The sequence below is a fragment of the Scomber japonicus genome, chromosome 3 (assembly GCF_027409825.1).
Source record: "Scomber japonicus isolate fScoJap1 chromosome 3, fScoJap1.pri, whole genome shotgun sequence".
NCBI classification, from domain to species: domain Eukaryota; kingdom Metazoa; phylum Chordata; class Actinopteri; order Scombriformes; family Scombridae; genus Scomber; species Scomber japonicus.
The window spans coordinates 28,576,179-28,600,950 of record NC_070580.1 but is presented as its reverse complement, the minus strand read 5'-3'; the positions used below and the strand labels follow the sequence as shown (position 1 = coordinate 28,600,950).

Here is a 24,772-nt window from a genome sequence, read left to right as displayed (position 1 = left end):
AATAATTGGTTTATCTTGGTTAAAATAGATTATTTTGATTTTTATTGACCAGAAAGACAGTAAGTATCAAGTGGATGGACAAAATAATTCATATTTTGAGCTATTTGGAAAGAAATTTGACAAACATACACAAAGTTTGTGAATTGTAGTTAGCTTTTTTTAGGCTAGCCAAAACAGCTCATTTATTAGTTATCGGCCGGTAAAGTGTTTATATTTGTACTTTTCGTAGTTTACAACATTAATATCGAAGCCCATTTCTGCCAATGTGATGAAAACAAAATACTGTAAGTCAATGAGATGCTTTCTCAAAATAATGTCATTTTGAGTTACTAGTCATTTTTGATAGTTTCTCATTAATTTGAGTTAGTACGTCATTATTTTGAGTTAGTATATTTTGAGCTAGTTTTTCATTATTTTGAGATACTAAATCATTATTTTGAATTAGTCATAATTTTGAGTTACTAAGTCATTATTTATATAGTTTCTCATAATAAAGTTTGTTTTCATCACATAAGTTACCAAACATTACAGAGTAAAATTCAAAGGTATTTTGACGGTTGACGGCGGCCATGACAGTTCGGGACAAAGACCGGAGAAGGCGGGGAGCCGTTGACGGCATTTCTTCACGACGTGCTGACGTCAGCGGCGTCGTCAATGGGGCGGGGCTCGTAAACAGAAATCTAAATAAAGGATCGTGCAGAAATTTACTCCAAAGTGTCCCACTCTTTCTCGATAAGTAAAAGGTAAGTGTGCCTCGAGTTGTGACACGTCGTTAGATAAATGTGCGGGTGCACGAATGCGTTGCCGGGAAACAAGTGCAGACCGACGTTTTTTGGGGCTTTTTTTTTATCCCATGCAAGTGAAATTATCTCTGCCTTGTGCGACGCCATCACTGTATGTGTGTGTGTGTGAGTGTATGTGTGTGTGTGTGTAAAACCCGACCGACAAAATGGCCGAATTGCCGAAAAAATTTCTGGCAACTCATCTTTTGGCCCCGTGTGAGAGTGAGCAGGGTTTATTATTAGCAGAGGCTGGAGGGTCTGCAGCGCTGTGCTCCGGCTCCAAGGTGCTCTGCTGCGTTTTCCACATTGATTAACAAGCGCACCTTTTGCTCCTGTTTTGAGAGAAGGGGGAGGAGGAGGGGGGGGATGGGGCCTCAATGAATGAAGTGGGTTTGGCAGAGTCGCCCTTTTCAACCACGCACACACTCTTGCGCCTCTTAGATTAGTGTTGTTTTCTCCCTCTTGCAGGTAAATCTCCTCTGTGTGATGCCGATTCGCAGAGCAGCAGCGACTCCCACTCCGGAGAAGCCCCCCTCTGCAGCAGAGAAAGGTGAGGACGTCCATCACCTGAACCTGAACTAAAGCCACATGCAACCACCACCGTGATTTGGGAGTCCATGCTGCACTCAGAAGTGTCTGTGTTTGTTTATACAAATGTCCACCACAGAAACCAGCCTGCTGACATGAATACCACAACATCAAACACCATGATCACATGATTATTGGTGCTTAAATGCAAGCACATTTAGGTGATACAATTCATTTGAAAAGATGGCCCTTAATTACTGTTGTGAAATGCAGCATTTTTACACGAGCAACATATGTAAAGCAGTGTTTGGGTTGTGAAAAACTTATCAACACATCATCAAAACATTGATGTCTTTATGGGGGGAAAATGCCTCTCAGACACTTAACAGCAAGTTAATGGGATGTTTTGCTTCTGACAAGGTCAAATGTGCGCTACAGCTGGAGAATCAAGACAAAACACCAGGGCAGTCGCATGCTGGAAAGCGTAAACGTTACCCAGGTTGCACAGACACTGAAAAGTCCCCAGAAATCAATGTTTAGAAGGAAATGCTGCATGAATTTGCTGTGATGAGTGAATAAACATGAAGGCTGTGTATCGTTTAAATGTCTACAATACCAGTATCAACCGTATCAACTTGAGTACCTTTTTTAAAGTGATACCAATTGAGTACTAATTGCACTAAATGTCACCACTACTCCACATTTAAATGATTTTGATTCTTTCAAATTAAAATTTGTTAATTGAAGAATGCTTGTGTTGATTGGCTAAGTCCATACAAATAGTCATATTTTCTAGCTTTGGGTGCATAAAGGGATCAATTGCAGTTATTGGTGATGGGAGATGTTTCGATACTTCTTGGTATTGATTCATTTGGGTCGATACCTTTTTTTAAACGTAATCTACATACGCTTAACCACCAAACATTTAGATTTCTTTACAGTAAACTGGATATCTTTGTGTTTTGGACTGTTAGTCAGGACATATTTGAAAGTTTTATGGTCATATTCTTTTCAACAAAAGACAAACTAGTTAATCCAGAAAATCAACATGAACAACATACACATTAAACAGCCTGCCGAGTGGTTACGGTGCACATCATGTATATGCTGTTGATTTAAGATGTGCGCTTTACCTCTTTCTGTGTCTCTCATGTTTCATGGATGTCTCTACATTATCAACTATAAACAGATTGGAAAATGCCCCCCTCAATTGGCATGAAATTGGCATTCATCTTTCTCCTCTTTTCTGAATCTCCTCCTCAGAGCCTGAAGCCACCTCAGAGGAGTCGCCTTCTGCTGACGAGGAGCCGGCCGCATCTTCAGCTGCGACGGCTGAGGGCGAGGAGGGAGAGGAGGCAGATGAGGCGGCAGCCGAGGAGGCGCCCACGGAGAATGGCGAGAAGGCAGACGAAGGAGCCACGGCGGACAAAGATGGAGAGGGAACAGAGAAGAAAGAGTGAGTTTCACCAGAGAGCTAGGCTGCAACTCTGACAGCGATATTTCACTTTGATAGCACTTTTATCTGCTTATATGATCCTTACCTCTGCTGGATGACAGTACTGCGCCTCTCTCTGGGTTGCAGTGTTGCATTGCCCAAAGATGTGACCTGTCACAGCCATATTCACTCCCACTTTTGACATAGTCATCAGACGCATGTAGCAGTCCCAGTGGATGTGGACGCGGTCTCAGAGGAGTCCAGGAGGAGAGGACGTTAGCATCATGAAAGTCTGGCGAGCAGCTTCATCTGCTACGAACATAATACGTTAAATGTAATAACCAGATATTTATATTTTGCCCATTTAGACAATAATAAAAGTTAAACAAAACATGTTCTGAATTTTAGAAAAAGTCCTCAAATTTAGCTTTAAATGACCAGATTCTTTGGGCACTTTTAAACGCGGATAAACTCTTTTTTCTTTTGTGACTTTTCTTGAGACTAGTTGTAAAGAATATGTGTGGGAACCCAGCTAATGTAAGGAGAAATATAATTAGATCTTACTATGCTCTCCCAAGTTAATAACTCCAGTAATTTCTCCTCCTTTTCTTCTCCTAGACCTTGACAAAGCAAGTAGTCAGGATGAAGGTTAACTGAGTGGGGAAAACATGATCCGACACATAAACTCTCTGCACACACAGTACACTAGCTGCATTAGCAACTCCAGTTATTAGCGTCACAGATATCCTATGGTGCTCATTAAAGACAGATGTTCTCAAACTTCATTTTGTCTTTCCCGTCGGTGTCAAACGGACAAAGTGACAAATGCAAGGACTGCGCGGCTGGACAGTGCGCAACACACTGCTATGTTCTCCTACTAAGGTGAGGATGTGATAAAGGATAAGGGTGGTAACGATCACAGTGAAATATCGCTCCTAAAGAAAACAACCCCGTGTCACTAAACTTGTGTCTCGCTTGTGTTTTGTTTGTTTTTTTTTCGTTGTTTTGTTGTTGGTGACAGGTTGAAGGATGGCTACAAGTATGAGAAAGCCAAAGGGAAGAAGGTTAAAAGGACTATTCCTGCGTGGGCTAGCGTCGCCGCGAGCAAAAAGCTTCCAGTTACCAACTTTGCAGGAACTCAGAACAAAGTGGATAATATCCTCATCGAAGCTATATCGGTGTGTACAAATCCGCCTCTCAACACAAGTCAGTCTTGTGTTTTTCTTTTTGTCCTTTTTTTTATGAATTTCTTTTTCTCCATTTTCTTTGCAGGTTTGCAATGACAGAACTGGAGTTTCGTACCAGTCCGTCATGAAATATATTGTGAAAAACTACCCTGGAATGGAACTTGACAAGAAGAAGTTTCTCATCAAGAAATCAATGAAGAAACATTTGGAGAAGGGTACCATCAAACAGGTAAAGGACGCAGGGATAGTTTGTATAATACTTTGCGTGCTTTCTCTCATGTCGTGTCAATTATAATGTAGGTACGTAGTAAGGATGTCTGTCTACTTCTTCTTATTTTTGCCTTTTCTCTCCTTCAGTTGAAGGGTAAAGGCCTCTCAGGAACCTTCACCATCGGGAATAAGTCCAACTGGTTAAAGGTATGTTACAACAGAAGAAGGAAGTGATGTACTATAAACTTCAGAGTACTTCCTGTTTTTTGGGGAGACTGAATGTCAGTAGATCAGAGCTGGTATTTCTCAAGCTTTTCAGAAGTAGGAGATAGGACCCTAAAACTCTCAAACTTCATCTTTTAAACATAGAGTCAGTCATTCTGCAGAAAGATTGTTGATATATGCATGGTTGATAGTATTCTGGCACCGTGCTGGATCTCCGGTGTACCAGCATGACTGCGAAAAAAAAAAAGAAGAGGGTTCACCCAGATCTAACAGACATTTCTCTGGATCCAAGAGAAGTGGCGCTTTCACTCTCAACCACACTAACAATAGGCCTACTAGCCAATCCGCTGTCCGTCATTCATTTTTAGATATTTATAGATTTCCTGTCATTTACTTAACTTAAGTTGTTTGAAGAAACAACTTTAGGATTACAATATTATCTACAGTTCACAGTTGCACTTTAAAATAAATGGTGCATATTTTGCACTTATGTTTAGAAAAGTTAGTCGGTGTCCTTGTTCATGCCCTTTAGTCAATGGTTAGGCTACTAATGAAATCTTTTTCTACTGTGGAGTACTATCGCCACCTACTTCTTTTTTTAATTATTATTATTAGTTTATTTGTCAGGGACAGTGCATAGTAATAAACATCATCTGTAAATATGCCAGAAATAGTTTTCATCTGTTGTCCCTGGCCAGGTGTGAGTTGGCAGCCTAAAATCAAGAAACACCTTTCTTTGTATTGCTGTAGTATGATCTGTAGTCAGAGTATCAGTAAAAGTGGTGAGATAGTTAAAAGGGTTATTTTCAAATAATGTTACAAATGTTATGTGTTAAAATGGTTCCTCATACATAGCACCCTTCCACTCCCCTCCCCACCTCCCGGGGCACGGAAAAGCCCTGTATATGAACTAAACACTCAAACAGAAACACTCCGCTTCTCCACCTCTCACTCGACTTGAAGCAGACGCATGTCAGCTGCAGCTCTCAGGGAGCTGACAGGACAGCGGCCGCCGGTTGGACAAACTGTCTTCACCGGTATTGGCGTGAATCCTCACTGTCCTCACAACCTGATTAGATTACGATTCTCCTTTCATCGGTTCGATTCGATTTTATGATGCATGTTGAAGCATCTCTATGTATCACATCCTCAATTTTCTATATTACTGAATGGCTAATTCAGAGTTTCCCCCAGAAAACTTGCTAAGCCTGGTGGTAGTTGGAAGGGCGGCCCACCGGTGGCAAAGCTTCTTTTTTTTTTTTTTTGTGACAGGGGCTTAACACAGGCCAGCAACTGACTGATGGCAGTGTCCTATAGGTAACAGATTCATGACGTAGTAGAATCCATACTGCCTTGCATTAAATCACTGTTAAAAGTTGACTGGAAATTTGAAAAAAATGACTGTAATAATCAACTATAGGCCCGCCAGGCTTGGATTTTGTTGGTACAGTTTATACGTAAAAAACACATATTAAGCGGAATATTTGTGTGATTTAAGCAGCTTCCTGCTCTGATTTCATTTGACTAAAAACCACAGAAACGGAGTCGCTGCAGTCTCTGCGAGACTGTCATTAATTAAGTTTGGATTGACACATTTAATAAAAATCATATCTGCTCCTTGAGAAAACACTTTCCATGTGAGCTGACCTCTCTCCAGTTCAGCAGCCCTCCTCCACCATTCAACAGGTGCTGGAGACGGGTCACCGTCATGTCCTCACACAGACAGCTGCTCCTATGGCTTCTCCCGATCCTGTGCACACGTACACTCGCACCCTGCTGCTGATTGGCCAGTAGTGTTATGTGACTCGCTCCGATTCACTTTGTTTACAAGTCAATTTACAAAACCGGCGCTGTGTATGAACACTAGAGTAGAATCACTGACTTTACCTTTTTAAACCCACGAGGAAAATGTTTCTTTTTAAACTTCCTAAACTTTCAGAAAAGTAAATTCATGTTGAAGGTTCAACCTGGTTACCAACATACTTTAAGGGTTGGTCAACTGTAAAAGACTGGGAACAGGCTGGAAGTAACTTTACAAACAATCAATAACATGCTATTGTCGGGGCCGGTGTTGAATTAAACTATTCTCCCCATTCAAAATAAACAACTACAAACATAACTCATAACATCATGGTCCAGGCAGCCATGACAGCAGACGGCCTCAGCAGCTCTAAATTATTGTCGTCCAACACATTCGTATCAAACTTACTTAAGGCTTCTCGTACAAGCTAGATAGCTTGTCACAAACCTATAACTGATGCTATTTCTTGTATATTAATTAAGTTATTTTTATATTTAATATATTAGCCTGGTTAGTAATGATGTTGCATTCAGTGAAAGAAAAACCTTAAATCCATATAGTTTTTATTTTACTGTGTTGATTTTCCTTCAGTTTGAACCATTAAGATACTCTGAGGTTTTACAGTCCTAGTACTAGTACTGATTTAAAGCTGCAGAACTCAGACAAACGGCCTCAGTCAGCTTCTTCTCACTGAGGAGTTTCCTACAATGTCCCGACTCATAGACGAGTACCACAAAATATTCAGGAGGAAACGGCAGTACACTATAAGTCTAATCATTATGTTAGAGGCTGTGTCAACGGCTTCCTTTTCCCATTTCTCCCTACGAGATAGAGATGTCTGGTTTTAATCGTCATGTCTGTTGATGGTGTTTCAGAAAGCTGGTCAGAAACAGGAGTCTCTGGGAGACGCGCTGCCTCTGATCATCACTCGGCTCTGTGAGCCCAAAGAGGCCTCCTACAACCTGATCAAGAAATACCTGGAGCAGCACTTCCCCAATTTCAACATTGAGAGCAGGTACATTACAACGCCTGTTTCCATGTTGGCTGTTGGTTTAAGTTGCAGACATGAATTTAAAGTATATCAATGATTTGCTCTGAAGTGGATGAGCCTTCAGAGCTTTAACTTAAACTGTTGGTGAGCTCTTGAAGCACATACAGTGTTACCAGTGACAGTATCAGTGTCTCTGAAACGTACTGTGGTCTTTAACATTGTGTCATTAGCTGAGATTATTGAAATTATGAATGGTTTATTGACTCTGATTTGTCGTCAGGCCGGATGTCCTGAAGACGGCTCTGGTGAAGGCAGTAGAGAAAGGACAGCTGGAGCAAATCACTGGGAAAGGAGCGAGAGGGACTTTCCAGGTAAAGCTCTTTTATTATGGATACGTCTTATTGCTGCTTTGTGTTTTTACATGTTGTTTTGTACACTGTTTTTTTTTTTTTTTTTTTTAATCTTGTTATTTATATTATGATGCGTGTTGCTGCCTTCTTGGCTATGTCACCTTTGTGAAAGAGATCCTCGATCTCAGTGGGCTTTACAGGCCTAGTTAAATAAAAAAACAACAACATTTTAATCATTATTTTTTCTAAAATGAGTGACTTCTTGTCACAAATAACAGGCAGCACATAAAATGCTCAAATCTTGGCAACATTAAATCAAAGCCACTACGGCGGACAAAGATGTAATGTTTGTCATCCACCACTAGCTCATGTCACACAATCTCCTCTTATCGATCATTTGTGTATTTGTAAGCTTTAAAAAACTATGATAGACTAAAAACCAATTCCTGGGTATTATTTTTTGTATTTTTTCTAAAGTTAAGTCGGTCAGGTAAAACTTGTTCAGTTTACACAAGTCCTGTCTCATGCAGGTGCCAACATCTGGTAACATCTTGCATGGTAACTCGGTCAGTCTGAAAAATGGGAAGCACCCACACTGAATCGCCTCAGGATCAATCTTCCTGCTTGGGTATAGTTGTATTTTAGTATTTCAGTGAAGTTTAGATATTACAAGAGCTAAAGATAATACCAGGCAAGTATTCTTTATGGAAACCAGGAGGAAAACAGAAAAAAGTGTCAAATACTAGCACATAAATATGATCGACCTACTCTCTCTTTCTCACTTGAGCAGCTTAGGAATGACAGGCGAGTGAATGAACTTCAAACCAAACCACGTGTCTTTCCGTCTGTCTGTCACAGCTCAAACGTTCCGGCAACCAGGTCCTGCTGAAAGGCAGCACGTTGGAGGACGCTATCACAGCCGCCATCACAGCCATGAATGAGCCTAAAACCTGCAGCACTACTACATTACGCAAATACCTAGTAGACGCTAACAAGGATAGAAAGGAGTACCAGTTAGGTAAGTGAAGATAATCCCACAACAAAAGACCCAACGACAGACTGACAGACTGACAGACTGACATTGATGAAGCTAAAACCACACCTGCTCTGTTTCTTCAGTGGCCAACCTGAGGAGGACGCTGACAAAGTGTAAAGTACTCGGCTGGATGGACCAGATCACCGGTCACGGCTTCACAGGGACCTACCAGCTCTCGTTCCCCTTCTACCCGAGGTATATCAACCACATGTAGAGAAAGTAGATCCACTAATTACATTTTTATACAGAGAAACACAATATTCAACATACAAATGCCCAGAAATAACACTGTTCTCCTACTCATAAGGATTATTATAACATCTTAATTATCTGTACCACATACAACCTCCTCTATCCTTTTAGATATGTAAGTAATGATTAAAAGAAAAGGTGTCCATTTTCTTTCCTCTGTGAATCTACTAGTTTAAAGTTTAAATATATTTTCTGTTTGAACTAGGGCTGTCAATCATTTTTTATTTGTTCAAAATGTACTTTTAAAGGGATATTTAAGTTTTTAATACTCTTATCAACATGGGAGAGGACACATATGCTTGCTTTATGCAAATGCATTATTATTATTATTATTATTATTATTAGTATTAGTATTATTATTAGTATTATTATTAGTATTAGTATTGAAACAATTGAGAACAATGAAATACTGCATGCTGAAAGCATAACATGACAAACCTCCTGCTGGCCAAGCAGCTGATACAGAGAGCCCTCTTCCCGCTCAGCAAAGGCAGACCACAGAGACGCATGAATGACCCTACATGCAACAAACTTTCAACAGCGATAGCTAAATAGGTGAATTGGTGGCTACAGCATGAAGGCCATTGTGGAGGACGACGGTCTGCCTTTGGCGAGCAGGAGGAAGGCTCTGTGTATCAGCTGTATGCTCAGCCAGCAGGTGGTGTTTGAGACTCGACATACTCCGGTGGTAACTCAGTTCACATCGACAATAAATGCAAATAACTTTGGTCTTGTGGATACAACATCTGGCGGGGCTTTGGAGCTGAATTTGCCGTTCATAAGACCCTTTGCTTTATCCATTTCTGCTTGTTATCCAAATCGTTACTGCTGCATCGCCGCCTCATCTCCAAACTACGGGCTGGGACAAGGATCAAACAAATAGTGCTGATAAAATTACTTTGCATTAACGTGTTATTAACTTTGATAGCCAACCAAAGAACAAAATGTCTTGCGGTCATGTCTCCAGTTTTTTAGTAATCAGTAAGTTGTCGTGTGATGCTGCAGAGGTTCAGGCACAGACGCACACACAACTGACGTGCTTGTCTTGCATGTTTTCTCAGATCTTTTCATTTGAATCTTTCTCTTCAGTCCCACCATCCTGTATCCCGACAAGTTCAAAGAGCCTCCGAAGACAAACCCCCCACCGAAGCGGAGACATACGGTTGCATCTTCTGACGAGGAAGAAGAGTCTGAAGAAGAGGAAGAGTCCGAAGACGAAGCTCCTGCCCGCAAGAGGTGGGTGTAAAAGTTGTGATTGGATCTGTTAGTTTGTATTTATTAACACAGTAAGCTGCAGTCTTCATCATTTATGGTTGCACTAAAGCACTGTTGGGAGTAACTAGTTACATGTAACAGTGTAATGTAATTTAATATATAAATGAAAGAATGATGTGGATCTTATTTGGAGCACACATGGCTTAAATGGTGTCACAGTACCAATTAAACACATGCTCGATTTTTGACTTTTATCATAAAATATCTTTATTTTATATTCCAAAATCTACATGAACTACATTTTAAATACGATAACTAGTAAAGATATCCAAAGTAATGTTCCCATCCTAGCACTGAAGTACCAGCTCGACTGAAAAGAGTAAAGCCTGCACATTTACTCGGCACCCAGATGTACATTGATCCCAAAAAGTGGGAATTACAGAGAGTAATATCTCAAATATATCAAAAAAGGCGCTTTTTTTTCTTTTCTTTTTTTTTTTAAAAGCTAAAAAGTTCAAAAAATGTTTTATACATAAAAGTCTACTCTTGACACCCATTTTTTTTGTGAACACACAAACATAAACATATGTTGTGGTTGAGACTTGGTACAGCCATGAAGAAATACAATACTAGAAAATAAATAAAGATAAATTCTCGCCCTCATAGCCGAGTACTCACGTCCCTGGGTCAAGTCCAGCAAGAGACCCTTTCCTATCTCTCCCCTTGTTTCCTCTCATCCACAAACTGTCCAATAAAGGAAGGAAAGGCCCAAAAAATAAAAAAAAATGTAAGGGGTAAAGATGTACTCTTACTTTAGAGGAGAACAGTATTAACGTCTAACCATTTTTAAGCATTTTGACCCGATGAAGCTGCAACAGAGATCTAAATAAGTCGGTGGTTGTTTCCTAAAATCATTTCACCTGCATGTGATGATCGGTATAATTACGCTCTTTCTACTCAACTAACTGCTGTCTTCTCAAATCATTCTCAGGAAAGCTCAGAAGAGGCCTCCACCCAAGGCTCGCCGTCCTCCACCAACCAAGAAATCTCGGAGCGTTAGTCAGTCAAAAGCCAGAGGCAAGGGACGAGCCCTCGCAAAGAAATCTCCAGCCAAGAAAGCCGCGTCTTCGGCCAAGACAACGGGAAGGAAACAGCCGGCCCCCAAGAAGGAATCCACGCCGCCGTCTAAAGCCACACCCGTCAAGAGAGGAGCTCCTGCGAGAAAGCCCAAAACGCCAGTGGTGAAGAAGCTGAGTAGAGGCGCGCCCAAGCGGGCGGCATCCCGAGGGTCTTCCCCGGAGGAGCCCGCCAGGGAAACGTCGAGGAGTGCCTCCAAGAGATCAAAGCCTGAGGAGTTGACCCCAGAGGAGCCCGCATCTAAAAAAAAACAAGCGACCAAAGGTGGATCCAGGCGACCGGAGCCTGAGCCTGAAGAGTCCTCCTCCGACGAGCCTGCAGCCACAAGGGGGGGGAAGAAAAGCAAGCAGTCCACTCGCAAGTCCAAGAGAGGGAAAAAATGAGCCCAGGAGCGTCTTCCATAAACTGGGTCGCTCTGAATATGCAGCAAGTCTTGCCGCTTTGTTTCAGCGCCCCCCTCTCTCTCTATCTCTCTCTCTCTTCCTTTCTTTCTTTCTTTCTTTTTATCATTTTATTCTCCCTTTTTAACGGGGCAAGTAGTTTGTTTTATTTTTTTTATTATTTCTATTGTAGAAATAAGAACATTATCCTACCAGTTAAGTTTACTGTACATTTGAAAGTATCTGAATTTTCCTTTTCAAACACAATGTGTAGAAAAAAAGCTCAGTTAGTGTTGCCGTTTAAAACAGATCTGTGAAACCCAGATCCAACATACTGTAATTTAGAGCCATGTAGTAACTTCTGTTTTTATATCTCTTCCTCATCCACTCTTTAGGTGTTGGCAGCACACATTCCTAATATCAAATGAAGTGAGATGTCGGTGGTTTTTTTGGAGGGTTGAAAAGAAGAAAAAGACCTTTTTAAGTTTAAAAATGTGGGGTTTAAAAGTTTGAACTGATACTAATATAATTAATATTTTATGAAACACAGATTTTAAGGGTGTTGTCCTGTGTGTTCTGGGTATAGGTTACCATATTTTTGCCATTGCGGTTATGCATTAGAAATTGAATTGTTCTCCACATTTGTCTTTTTATATAATCCATTGAAGAAAAAAAAAAAACTGCCCCGTGAAAAAATTAGGTCTGCAGGTGACGGGTCGAGGACTCAACAGAGGATAAAACACTGTTTAGTATTCATTCGAAATACAGTCAAACTGTCTTCTGATATGTGTGTGTGTGCGTGCGTGTGTGTATGTGTGTGTGTTTAACAAGCATATACATACATCACTTTTATTGCTTCACAGCTGTAATTCAGTACCAGACTCAGAAATGTGTGTTGTGAATAAGAAACAGGAGGATAAATAGCTCATACATACCCTGCATGCATGTATTCCTTGTGTTGTTAAGCTTTTTTTCCAAGTCATTAATAAAATGGCTATATTTGTAGAGTCTTTGTTTTTTAATTATCATTTAATTTAGTGTATGGGGGGGGATATTAGATTTTTAAAAAGTACACTGATTCCAGAGCAGAAGGCATTATTAAATACTTAAATTAACTTGATGATTATGAATATGTGGGTTTCTTCATACTCGTCATAGTGTTGTGTAATGATGTTAAAGGTTTCCTGTTAGTCTCTTTGCAGGAATTTCCAAATTAGGAAATTAACATCCAAGTTAATCTGATTGATCTGTGTCACTTCCTGAAGGTAACTAGCCAGAAAACCACGTTCCTTTCTTTTATAGTTTATCCAGGAAGTCCCTTGAGATTAAAAACTCTTTTGCAAGAGACCTGACCAACACGTCACACCAGTTATGTTAAACAGAAATAAAACACAATAGATGGAGAGTACAAACTAACACGCATATGGAGGGGAGTTACTCAAGCAGTTGCATGTCTCAGTTAAATGTACTTTTAAAAATGGCTTTAAGTTTTATAAGAGGATTACATTATTAAAATATATAATGCTTTGCAGATTACTTTCAGGGACTAAAGTAGGAGGATCTTTTATTTCCAGCTCATTGCAAATCACTTGAATCTGGTAATGAAGCTGAAGACTGCTGGAGGTCTGCATCAGGTGATCACATACAGTACTGTGCTAAAGGCTTAGGCCAACACTAGCTTTAAGTTTTAATGACCATCCACATTTATTTATCATTTTTGGTCTCTTCATTAAGATACATACAGAGCATACAAGCAATATGTGCCCAAAATAATCATATATGATCATTACAGCATTGCTTAAACAACAAATCTAATGGTGGCCCAATACTGTTGCACAGTGCTGTATATGTGAGGGGAGTTTACCCAGCATTAGGTCTGGGTATCGGTACTTGATACTCTTAAGATATCGGCCGAAAAACCTACTGATACCTAATCAATAAGTAGTATCGACATGGCTCCCGTCAAACGATACCTGCAATCGATCTTTTCTGCACCCAGAGTTAGAGAATATGACTATTTGTATGGACTCCCTCACAGCCAATCAATGCAAGGATTTGAGTTAGCAGTTCAGCAGCCGAGATGCCACCTAAATGCTTTAAGGTGTGGCTACACTACACACATTACACTGGATATAATACCAAATATAGAGAGAAATAAGATAAATAAATGTACAAAATGTGTAATGGGTATCAAATGAAGTATCATTTTAAAGGTGCTTGGATTGGTAGCCTACTGGTATCGTAATTTTTTAAACGATACTCAGCCCTACCAGCATACACAAAAATATACATATGAAGGTGTGTCTATAGATTTAGTGACAACCCATCTACCAATTTATAAAGCGTACAATGAAGAGTATGGGAACCAGAGTTGGTTGTTTCACAGGATCTTAAAGTCAGAGTGTACAAGAGGCATCGTGTAAAACAACATCACCATCGTCCAAAATACTAAGATATGGCCTGCTCAGGTTTTTACATGGCTAACATGTTAAACCAAACCTTGTTTTGAGGACCTTCAACCTTCTGCAGGCCTACCTCCCTGGTCCTGGTGTCCTGCTCTGCATAGTGGGACTCAGTGGTGGTGGTGAACTGAGTGGTGACAGGTCCAAAGGGGTCGTACTCCTCCACCTCCACGAGGGCCTCTGATCCTCCTGGTGTGGATACTCTGATGGTGTGAAGGAGAAGATTAGTGTTGACTTCTCAAGAATTTCAGTATGTACTCTGAAAGGAACTTCATCATCCAACCAGATACCTAAATACTTACAAGATGTCACTTTTTAGATTGAGTTCTTATTTATAGTGTACAGATTTGTGTTAACTGGGGACTGGGAATGAGCCCTAGAAAAGGTCATTAACTAGGTTTTCTTTGCATTAAGACACTACACTACCCTTGAGTCCATGTAGTGAGGCTTAAAGCTGCTAAAATACTGACTGAAGCTCATTACAGGTTTGGCTCAGAGAAGAGGCAACAGAGTATGTTACTGTGTCATCTGCGTTAGGGGTTTGTAAGTCTTTTCCAAACTTTCAAATTGAGCCTTGAGGGACACCCTTGTCCTGTCTTTTATAATTTAACCAGGAAGTGGAGTGACTTTAACAAGAGTACCTATGAGAACAATATTGACATAATGACTTTGGAGCTGATCATGGTCCAAAATGTAATGTACTGAAGTGTGAAGTAGAAACTTGAAGCCTTCAGTGCACAAACGCTGACAACAGACTTCACAGTGAGGTATGAGACATTTAGTGTCCTGCTGTTAAAGCTCTGAAATTAAAAATATTTGAACATTTTTAGATTCTGGGTTTATTTTTATGAGAGAGGAGTTAGTTGATGTTATTTTAAGGATTTTAAAGTGCTAATTATACATATCAGACACACACTATGTTTCTAAGCAGACTATTTTTATGTTTTATTACACATCTGAGAGGATCTTTAATATCTTAGGATCACCAAATCATTATAAATAACCAAATACACAATTATGTAATGATCATGAAAATAACTGCAATTTACTTTTTAGAGACAATTATTAAGTAAGTATGAGTGGACTATTTATAGGCACCTTAAAACATTTCTTTAGGGGGATATTTAAGAACAATTTAGAGTATATTCATTATATGCTTCTTTCTTATGTAAAATTATTGGGGGGGGGGGGGGTGAGTAAGTATGACTATTTATACATCATTGGAGTATTGAATTTGGAGTATATCCATTAAATAATGTACATAATAAAAAAACGTGTTTGTTTTGGCACTTTAATTTGAGTAAATAGCCTATCTCTTCCCACTTCTGGGTGCGTGACGTCAGAGGGGGAAATTGTGCAATCAGCAGGAATTTGAGGAGCTGGGAACAAAAAAAAAATGTTTGGATAGAGAGAAAAGAGGAGGGGAGTGATTCAACGCGTTATCTTCCGCTGAGTTTCACATTATAGGAAGAGAACTGCTCGAGTGCTTCTTCCTCCTCCTCCTCCTCCTCCTCTTCCTCCTCTCTCCCGTGTTTCTCTCCTTTGGGCTCCGCCTCGAGCCAGCAGCACACCTGGTTCAAGAGGACGCGGCAGGTAAGGTGAGGAAGGACCGCACTGTGTGTTTTATAAAGTGAGATATTCTGATTTAAAAGCTTCATTCATGACATTGTTAATAGTGAGCTCAGGTTGAGACGGTGTGCGCGAGGCGGAGACGGAGCTAAAAGGTTTGTCTGGCGGTGTTTCTGTCATTGTTTTTACACTCACTCACTCACTTAGTCACTCAGTCACTCAGGTCGGGAAATGTCTGGACGGTAAACTGAGTGAAAACAAATCAAAAATGTCCCATGTGACGCGTTTAAAATGTGTTGTTTAAGGAGCGAGTTTTATACCAAGACAGCAATACTAACTTAAATCTGGCATTTCACTGACACTCTGTAGCTTGTTTTACTCTTTTAACTTCTTTTTTTTCTGCTCAAAATCACATTTAATAGTCTTAAATGTGACTTCTTTCTTCCTGAAATATGACCCAGGGTTCCCACTCTTTTCTTGAAATCATTTCCCAGGACTTTTTCAGCTGCTACAGTTTGACAGACAACTGATCTGATCAAGCTATTCACTAATCAGTGTGTCCCACTGAGAGAATATGGTGATGGGATCTCAGTCCGACCCTCTATGGGGTTGGACTGAGACCCCAAATGCATCATTGTGGTTTCACTCTGAGAGCAACATTAAGAGGTTATATATAGATAGAAGCAGAGAAGAGCTGTGCCTTAATGTTTCCCATTGAAGGCAGCGTTAGAACAGACTGAGCACAAACCTGCTAAAATGTTTGCATTCCCTCAAAAGGCAGAGAGGACAATTTTCCAGGACAACTCAAGGTTTTCCAGGACATTTTCACTGTTTCTCTCATTTTCCAGGTTTTCCAGGACGAGTGGGAACCCTGCGTCTAATCTACAATGTCTTTCCTATATTTTATTTAATTTCTTAACCAACTATTGTAATTTCTTAACTTTTTTTATGTTACTTACATTTGTGTGTTTTGTGCTCTTGTTTTTATCATCCTTGATTTAGCATGCTGGTATGTTGTGTTTGGTTTCTACAGAGATAAACAGGCAACATGGGTGAGGCACCAACCACAGAAGATGGCATAGTGACACGATCAGCAGAGGTAATTTCAGAAAATGTGATTTTTATCTTTTTATATGCATTAGTTTCTTCTTCTTTTTTTTCCGTGTGTGTGTGTTTTTCCTTAAGTTTTGTTTTTCCTCTGAAGTATGTGGGCTCATTTCCTGTGGACGACTGCTGTTTGGATGACCAGATGGAGCAACTACACACGCAGCTGAAGTCCCTTAAAGTGAGTCCTGAGACATCCGAGGTTTCTTGAGAAGTTTACGGAGGATATAATCACTATCATATTGTTTGTCTTCAATCAGGTATGCAAGAGAAGAAGGTCTGTATCCCTGAAGTTCTCCGTTAAAGGTGTGAAAATGTACAATGAGGATGAAACGGTAAGGAGGGTTGTTTTATGAGAATATATTGACGGGTTGATCCGATGAGCGTGTTTTAACCTTCTAACTTGATGTCTGCAGACCCTCCTCATGGCCCACGCTCTGCGGAGAGTCTCTCTGTCCACCGCTCGGCCCGTCGATGCCCAGTTTGCCTTCGTCTCCCACAACCCCGGCAGCATGGACGCACAGCTGTACTGCCATGTCTTTAAGGCGAGGCACGCCCGAGCTGTAAGGAATGAATCACAAACATATAGAGCAAACAAATTCTTTTCATTTTCACTTTGACCTGTATCAGTGTTTGTTTCATTACACCTAAGTTAAGGAAAAGATTTGACTCTTGACTTTCATGCTTTGGTACAAAATAACTTGACTATTATTTAGAAAATTACAGATCTGGTTACAAAAGATTACTTGCACTAAACTTGAGGGTTTTATAATCCCATTGAGGAAATCAGTGCGGGAGTTTGACATGGCTTTATTATTGTCCTGCATCGAAATCTTTGGATCAACATATGACACAGATTGACAGTTTAATACCTTTTTTAAAGCAGTATGACCATCAAAGTTGAATTTACTTCAGTCTTTGAGCACAGCTAAACGTCATTGATTTATGTCCAGTGTAAATGTACCCAAAAAGCTTTGACGGACTCTGAGACGCTACCACAACAACATAACTCACAGCTCTGACAATAACCGATGTAACCACACATATTAACAATCTTTAAGTTTTGAAATGAACTTCAGTGAACACAAGAACATGAGATATAACAGATGATATTCAAATTCAGCGAATAAAACATAACCATTTTACATCTGTGCCCTCGTTGGATCTATCCAGAGATTGTGATGTGAACTTTTCATGGCCCAAACTGGAGGAGGACGTTGTTTAGTAGACGAGCTCATCCAGAGTAAGAAAGCAGGTGCTGGACCAAATAACTAAATCTGTAACAGCAGAAAAAAGTCTGCACCAGATATCTTCAGACTAGGTCTAGATCTAAGTCCTAGTCTGAAGAAGAGCATAAGCTGCAGTGTGAGGACTTTTTATTAGAGGAGGCATTGTATTATCGTCTTCACAGCGTATTCTCTTTACCTGCCAAGGATAGTGGATGATAGAAAGTACATTAATATTTACATTTTGAAGAAAAGTTTCAACCTATTGACGTTTAATGATGTTTTTGGATGAGTGGGGGCCAAGTGCAGAAACGCAACAAACTTGACTACCACACATTGTAATGGGTTTATATCTCATTTTAGAAATAAACATCATTTTCTTCAGAGCATTATAGTATGAAAAGTATCATTATTTGAATTTAAACTTCTTAGAGTTACGATAATCTTCTAAAATGGACTATTGGTTCTTTTTGTCTCTGCTTTAGGCCCAGTTCTTGAACCTGCTGCTTTGCCGATGTTTCCAGTTGTCTTACTTAGAGAAGCACCCAGAGGAAGCTCAGGGAGACTCTGTTGGCGAATTGCCTCATCGCAGCCCCTCCCTGCTCAACCACGGCTTCCCTCTCAGCGTCAGTGCCCTGGTGTCCTTCAGAAGAGCCCCTTTTAGGGGGTGGTTGCCAGGGACAAAGGTTTGGACTTTAACATCTTCTTCCTCCATTTAATCATTACAAGTCTCTCCCCCCTCTCTCTCTCTCTTTCAACCCAACCGGTCAAGGCAGAAGGCCGCCCACGTACAGCCTAGTTCTGCTTGAGGTTTCTTGTTGTTTAAAGGGGAGTTTTTCCTTGCCGCTATCGCCAAGTGCTTGCTCATAGGGAAACTTTGGGTCTCTTTAAATTAAATTAAAGAGTACAGTCTAGACCTGCTATATGAGATAACTTTTGTTGTGATTTAGGCTATACAAATAAAATTAAACTGAATCAGGGTAAATTGGTGTAACCGGTATTTTTTCATAAAGATCTGATTTTATTCAGGAAAATAACATTTGTTTTACATTATTCGTCAAAACTCATTTAGAAAAAATGTCTGTTTTTAGGATATGTCCTGCCCAATATTGACAAAATGCTTTAAATTTTAAAAGTAGAAGTACTCCAGAAATATTCTTTTCATTTGATGTTTTTAAATGAAGTAATTATTTGTATAAGTACACTTAAATACACTGTAGATTGATAAAATATTTAGTATTTATCATTCTTTTGTGGTTACACCATTTGACATTTTCAGGAGCATTCAGTCTTACTTACATTAATAAATGGTGCAAATGTCATTTCAAATAACATAAAACCAACAAAAATGCAAAATATACATTTTAACAAACCTGATGCTGCTTTTAAAACTATTTTTTAAGATATATTTGAATTGCTCATTTTGCCAAACCTTATTTGTCACTGACCCATTAATATTATTGCTTTACCCTCTTGAACCCAAGTACTTCCCTTCTAGTCACAATTTACCCTGAAACAGCTTTTTTGTTACTTTATTTTTCAAATCGTACTTCATAACAAATTAACAGCAAACTTAAGGGCAGTTTCTTAAACCCCACGTGATTGAATGTTGATTTTTGAATTTTGTAATACACACACACATACACAGGTCAAATTTGTACATTTGCATATACAAAAATGTGTATCAGCTGCATAATTTTTTGTTTTTCATAAATACATAATTTCCATGCTTGTATATTTGGGGTCACATTAGGAAAAGTCCAGCCAGAAGAAATGGGTGTAGGATGTTTTTACAGCACTCAAATGTAAAAATGGGTCATATTTGACCCTGAACTGTATGTAAGGGTTAAAGCATCTATAATCTATATTTTTATATTCAGAATTGCTCACTTGACTCTGTGTGTATGTATAAAAAATGGGTTGCTTGTAGTTACAGATTATAGATTTACCAAAGGGCCCACACGGTAAAAAATGCTTAATTAAGAGGATGTGCTACTGTTTAATTCAAATAAAAACAAAATTTAACGAGCTCCACTAGTTTTAATGAATTAAAGAGATTTAATTATATTTTCTTTTCTCCATCTGTAGAAAAGTCAAAAGTCTTCTGATGACCAGCACAGCAGCCAAGATGAAGTCTTCCCAACGTCGTCCCCGTCCCTGACGCGCAAGAAAGCCATCCGCAACAAAGTACTGCGCTCTGGGGCGTACCGCTCCTTCACTTTCACGCCGCTCAAACAACGAAATGTTCAGGAGCGACTGAGCGCGTCACAAGGTGGGCCGAGTGTTCACAGAGCGCTTTCAAGGGTCAAAGAGTTGATTAGGTAAAACAAAAAACCTCTCAGTTGTCAGGTGATGGGCAGCCACTCACTGTCTGTTCTGGTGTCACGGTCCACTGGAGTATAGCGTGATATTCAACGTTACATAAGGTGGTGGATAATTATCTGGTCTCACTCGGGTTACACATTGAAAGCTCCTCACAATTTAGAGCAGGGGTGTCAAACACATTTTAATTCAGGGCCACATACAGCCCAATTTGATCTCAAGTGGGCCGAACCATCACATAGTAACCAACAAATAAGATATAATATATGTAATGATGTAATATCTACCATCAGTTACGGTGAAAAATGAGCAGATTCAACAATATTATAATTCTGTTTTCTCAGATACTTTTGCACAATATCATGTTCTAGTTTAGTTAATTATGAAAATATAATGCATAATAATTATTTGAATGTATTTTATTGAAACTGAATATTACAAGAACTTTATGAAACCATATAAATAGATCTTCATAACTACTTTAGAAAACTTTTTATAACATAGCAATCTTATTAAAACTATTAATTTAACAAAAATTTGTAGCACTTATACAAAGTATGAAATTTGTGGTGAAATTATTTTTCTGTAATCTTCATTACAGAAGGGGGCCGGATTGGACCCCTTGGCGGGCCGGTTCTGGTCCCCAGGCTGTATGTTTGACACCCCTGGTTTAGAGTCTCTCTTTGACGTACATTTGTCTCTCAGTTTGAGCGAGCTGCAACACGAGCTTTGTTTTTATAGCTTATTTCATCACAGATTGTTTTGTTCATCTCATCCCTGTTATGTTATAAATCAAACACTCCCTTCACCGAGTCGGGATTACTTTGGACGTTTTCCCGAGCAAACACGGCTGGTGGAACATCTCAACTTTTGGGAGATCTTGGAATGTAAACAGATGATCCTAAATTCATAATGATTTCCTCCTCCTTTTTCCTGTTTTTTCTTAAATATGTGAAACAGGAAAGGAGCAAGACAAGACACCAGCGAGGAGGTCCCGAGCTCCGAGTTTGGCCGAGACAGAAGAAGCTCTGGCTCAGGCAGTGTGGTGTTGGGCTGGTATCGCAACGTGAGCGTCACTCCAACTTACCTCACATCTCCTCGCCTTTGATTTCCCTTTTAAAATGTTAGTGGGTTTCTAAGAGTGTCTTTTTGTCTTTATTGCAGTGACAACAGCTACTCCCTGCTTGTAGACGACGTTCTGGGATCATTCCTCCTTTGCCCTCATCCAAAGAAACCAAAGTGTGGCTCTCTCATCATTCGCTTCCCCTCTGGTCTGATCACACATCTCATAGAAAACACTCGTAAAGGGAAATTCCTGTTGGAGGTAATTATCTTGTCAGAACAGGTAGACACTTGCACATACTTTTCGTAAATATTGAGGCTTTTGAGGCGAATATTTGCTCAGATTTGTAGTGGAAACAAAAACATTAGATGTTGTAGACTCCGAAACTACAGAGAAGAAACTTACCTTAATTGTATGTTTAGACTTTTCGTTCTTTTCCACAACTGACGTCGTGAATATCAATACATTTTGATTATATAGTTTTATAAAATTTTAGTATAATATTGTAACTTTTGTCCAAGGATGATACCAACAACTGGACGATATATTGTCTCAGAAGTAATCGCAATATTATTGTCATTTGAAGATAATTTTATACCACTGATATGATGATAACATAATAGCATAATAATTTGTATGTGGGTATTTTTGGTGGAGGAGGTTGAGAAATGTGGCAATGATTTGTGGTGTTGATAACAGTGGGTATGGATGTGAATGTTGACATTGCATATGGTGTTGGTAGGAAATTGTAGGATTTTGTGAAAGGGTGATTTGATTGGGAACTGGCAAGCACTGATTTGAGAGGTGGGGGTGGGATTCAATAAGTTTTGACTTCTTCCCACTCCATTTCGAATGTTGTTGACAGTGCATTATATTTTCTGTCGGGTGTAGGTTCACTATTTTTGGTGAGAACACTGTGCTTTCATTTTTTATGTGCTGTTTTTGTTTTGTTTTTTGTCACGCATTCGAAAAAATGATAAGTCGATATATAGACATGATGATGTTGATAATAACGTAATTATTGTGACAGGACTACATCTGATGTCTCACTCTCATTATCTCTGACAATTTGAAACATATTTTGCTGTTATTCAGTGTAAATTGTGAGACGTAGCCTAGACTTCAGTCATTATTGGGACGTTGCAAAAGTTGATAATGGAGCTAACAATTGGGGGAAAATGTTCAGTTCTCATGTCAAAAGTATTTGAAAAATGTGTATTTTGACTCATTCATTGTGCAGAAAAGCACAGATTAACCATGTCACACAGATGTAAACAAGAAAAGTCTATTAAAATAGCTTTTGCCATTTGATTATTAATGTATTAGCAAACCTACAAATTAAAATGAGTCTTTTGGATAACTCTGACGTGTTTACATTTAAATAATAATAATAAATTTTAAATGACCTCAGGGTCTATCAGATCACCCTGTGTGGCACCAGCTACACCATCTTATTTATGTTTAATATTACTAATAATTATAGCTTTATGTTCATTGGTGGTTGTCTATGTGAGCCAGCCAATTGCATCTCTAGAGGATACAGTTTTAGAATGACAATAAAGTTAACTTTGAACCTTTTTAAATAATAAATGTTGTCAAAGATAAAAGAATGAATAAAGTAAATGAGAGTAGTCCTTGTTGTAACTTCTATGTGTATTTTTAGTAACTCTCTGTGTTCCTTTGTTTTATCTTTGTGGCAGAAATGCAAGACTGAATTCAGTTCGTTAGCAGAAATGATTGAACACTACACAGAGAACCAGGACGAGCTGCCGTGCCTGCTGAACTGCGCCCGAGTAAACCACTGCTACGAGTGGGAGGAAAATACCAGAAAACTACCATCTGTGAAGCTACACAAGAACCTGAACAAAGGCAAAATTAAAAGTACCCAGAAAAGGAAGGAATGGGTTTAAACCCTGCCAACCTCTAAGATTATAACATAAGTGACACTTTCTTTTTTTTTGCACATATCTTACATTTTGAATCACATTTGATGTTGTGGGGAGCTTTAAAGTTTTAAAGGTAAAACACAATGCACCTATTAGTGTGTTGGCACCTAATGTACATAGTATACAAGTCTTTTCGTCAGGGTAAGGGTACTTGTTTGTCAAATATGTAATATTTTAAACTTGCTGCTTTTATGTTTTTTCAGTATGTTTTTATATATGTGCCTGTAAGGCATCAGATGAGCTATTCATGTTTTTAAGACGTTAAACTTTGGAGTTTGACAGTATTTACTTAATCAATATTTGGTTTGGGGCCCAGATTTTGTTGCACCTAATGGCAAAGCCATAACTGTATTTTTTAACCTTCTTTGTAGAGATATTATGCAAATATATTTGCTAAAACTTTAATATTTGATGGATTTTTCTTTTTTGCTTGTTGTCCTTTTTTGCTTGTTATTACAGTGGACTACGGTATATAATTCAAAATACACATCAATGTGTCCTAATGTGAGAAAATAATAGACAAATTCGCCTATTCTTTTCTTTATCAGGACACCTTAGGTTGAACATTATGTATATACCACTGCCACTTACAAACACGAATGTCTGTCGCTGACTGAGTCATGAAGTTACACCATTGGTCGACTTAAGGCAGCTGAAGCTAGTAAGTATCCCAGGATGCATTTTGCAGTGATGGTGGAGATTAAGCTGTTGTTCTTGCCTAATGTGGTCAGTTTATCCAAATAATACCTATTTGGAAATGTGCTCTATTGTTTTCGGTGGTGTGACGAGCCACTGGCAGGTTGAGACCAAAGTCATCTCAGCTGCTAGTAGCCCGACTCCTGTATCTTGAGTGGATAGTGCCATAATTATCTATTGAAGGTGACTAGTAGCCTATGTGACATTTACATGAGAACAGAGGACCTGTGTGCTGTTGCCAGCCTGACTTACTATCGATTCATGCATGTTATATACATTTAGTGTCTGTACCATCTTTCTACATTGTGCTATGTAAATATATTTCATATTGGTTTACTAGTTAGTTTCAGATGAAATTATTGCAAAAATACTTACCTGCAGAAAATTACCTATTTGACAAACTACACAGTACAAAACCACCATTACCCATATCCTAAATAGCCTATTATGTTGTTAAAAACCTTATTTGACTAACCATTGCACTGTCTAGCTTTCCTGTCACCAAATACCTAAAAAATATAATGAAAATACATAAGAAGTTGTTCACATGCACTGACAGAGTTTCAAAGTGCTGACCAAAAGTAATTTTGACAAGGTGACCAACATAGTTACCAAGAGTTAAAGTTAATGTAACATTAGAGTAAATAAAGTATGACTCACCTTCAAGTTTAAAGGAATGACACTGCATTATAATGAAGTGACTTATAGGACAAATTCTAGGGTTTTTTGGAAACGTTTCATAGTCAAATAGAAACAAAATGTGAAGAACTAAATTGTTTGTTAGCTTAAACATATAGACCTCACTCTGCCCTCACCAAAATGGCCGCTGCGCCGGGTTAAGGTCATCCCTCCACG

General features: G+C 39.1%; 2 protein-coding genes across 5 annotated transcripts; both read left to right on the top strand.

Annotated features, from left to right (window-relative positions):
* Positions 1 to 658: 658 nt before the first annotated feature.
* Positions 659 to 12,534, top strand: hp1bp3 (heterochromatin protein 1, binding protein 3). 2 transcript variants are annotated; one of them, XM_053316604.1, is made up of 13 exons: positions 659 to 743; positions 1,251 to 1,332; positions 2,574 to 2,766; positions 3,565 to 3,627; positions 3,767 to 3,923; positions 4,018 to 4,161; positions 4,290 to 4,349; positions 7,044 to 7,183; positions 7,440 to 7,530; positions 8,368 to 8,527; positions 8,629 to 8,740; positions 9,887 to 10,033; positions 11,004 to 12,534. In XM_053316604.1, exons 2-13 carry the CDS (start codon positions 1,269 to 1,271, stop codon positions 11,530 to 11,532), a joined length of 1,860 nt encoding a protein of 619 aa, XP_053172579.1. In that variant the 5' UTR covers positions 659 to 743; positions 1,251 to 1,268; the 3' UTR covers positions 11,533 to 12,534. The 2 variants fall into 2 exon arrangements, with proteins under 2 accessions (XP_053172579.1, XP_053172580.1); XM_053316605.1 differs by lacking the exon at positions 3,565 to 3,627.
* A 2,980-nt stretch (positions 12,535 to 15,514) lies between these two features.
* Positions 15,515 to 23,509, top strand: sh2d5 (SH2 domain containing 5). 3 transcript variants are annotated; one of them, XM_053316609.1, is made up of 11 exons: positions 15,542 to 15,589; positions 15,668 to 15,715; positions 16,594 to 16,659; positions 16,765 to 16,845; positions 16,925 to 16,999; positions 17,081 to 17,227; positions 18,376 to 18,576; positions 19,979 to 20,162; positions 21,173 to 21,278; positions 21,377 to 21,536; positions 22,976 to 23,509. In XM_053316609.1, the coding sequence occupies exons 3-11, from the start codon at positions 16,609 to 16,611 to the stop codon at positions 23,183 to 23,185; spliced, it is 1,215 nt and encodes a 404-aa protein (XP_053172584.1). In that variant the 5' UTR covers positions 15,542 to 15,589; positions 15,668 to 15,715; positions 16,594 to 16,608; the 3' UTR covers positions 23,186 to 23,509. The 3 variants fall into 3 exon arrangements, with proteins under 3 accessions (XP_053172583.1, XP_053172585.1, XP_053172584.1); XM_053316608.1 differs by lacking the exon at positions 15,668 to 15,715 and having other exon boundaries at positions 15,515 to 15,589; XM_053316610.1 differs by lacking the exon at positions 15,668 to 15,715 and having other exon boundaries at positions 15,519 to 15,584.
* The last annotated feature ends 1,263 nt before the right edge of the window (positions 23,510 to 24,772 follow it).

What these genes read in the sequence shown, in the direction of transcription:
- hp1bp3 (XM_053316604.1), top strand. Translation starts at nt 1,269, where the DNA reads ATGCCGATTCGCAGAGCAGCAGCGACTCCCACTCCGGAGAAGCCCCCC. An exon ending in CCCCTCTGCAGCAGAGAAAG is followed by an intron (nt 1,333 to 2,573) that starts GTGAGGACGTCC and finishes TCTCCTCCTCAG; the next exon opens with AGCCTGAAGCCACCTCAGAG. An exon ending in TCCTCATCGAAGCTATATCG is followed by an intron (nt 3,924 to 4,017) that starts GTGTGTACAAAT and finishes TTTTCTTTGCAG; the next exon opens with GTTTGCAATGACAGAACTGG.
- sh2d5 (XM_053316608.1), top strand. Translation starts at nt 16,609, where the DNA reads ATGGGTGAGGCACCAACCACAGAAGATGGCATAGTGACACGATCAGCA. An exon ending in AGGCGAGGCACGCCCGAGCT is followed by an intron (nt 17,228 to 18,375) that starts GTAAGGAATGAA and finishes TCTCTGCTTTAG; the next exon opens with GCCCAGTTCTTGAACCTGCT. An exon ending in AAGGGAAATTCCTGTTGGAG is followed by an intron (nt 21,537 to 22,975) that starts GTAATTATCTTG and finishes TCTTTGTGGCAG; the next exon opens with AAATGCAAGACTGAATTCAG.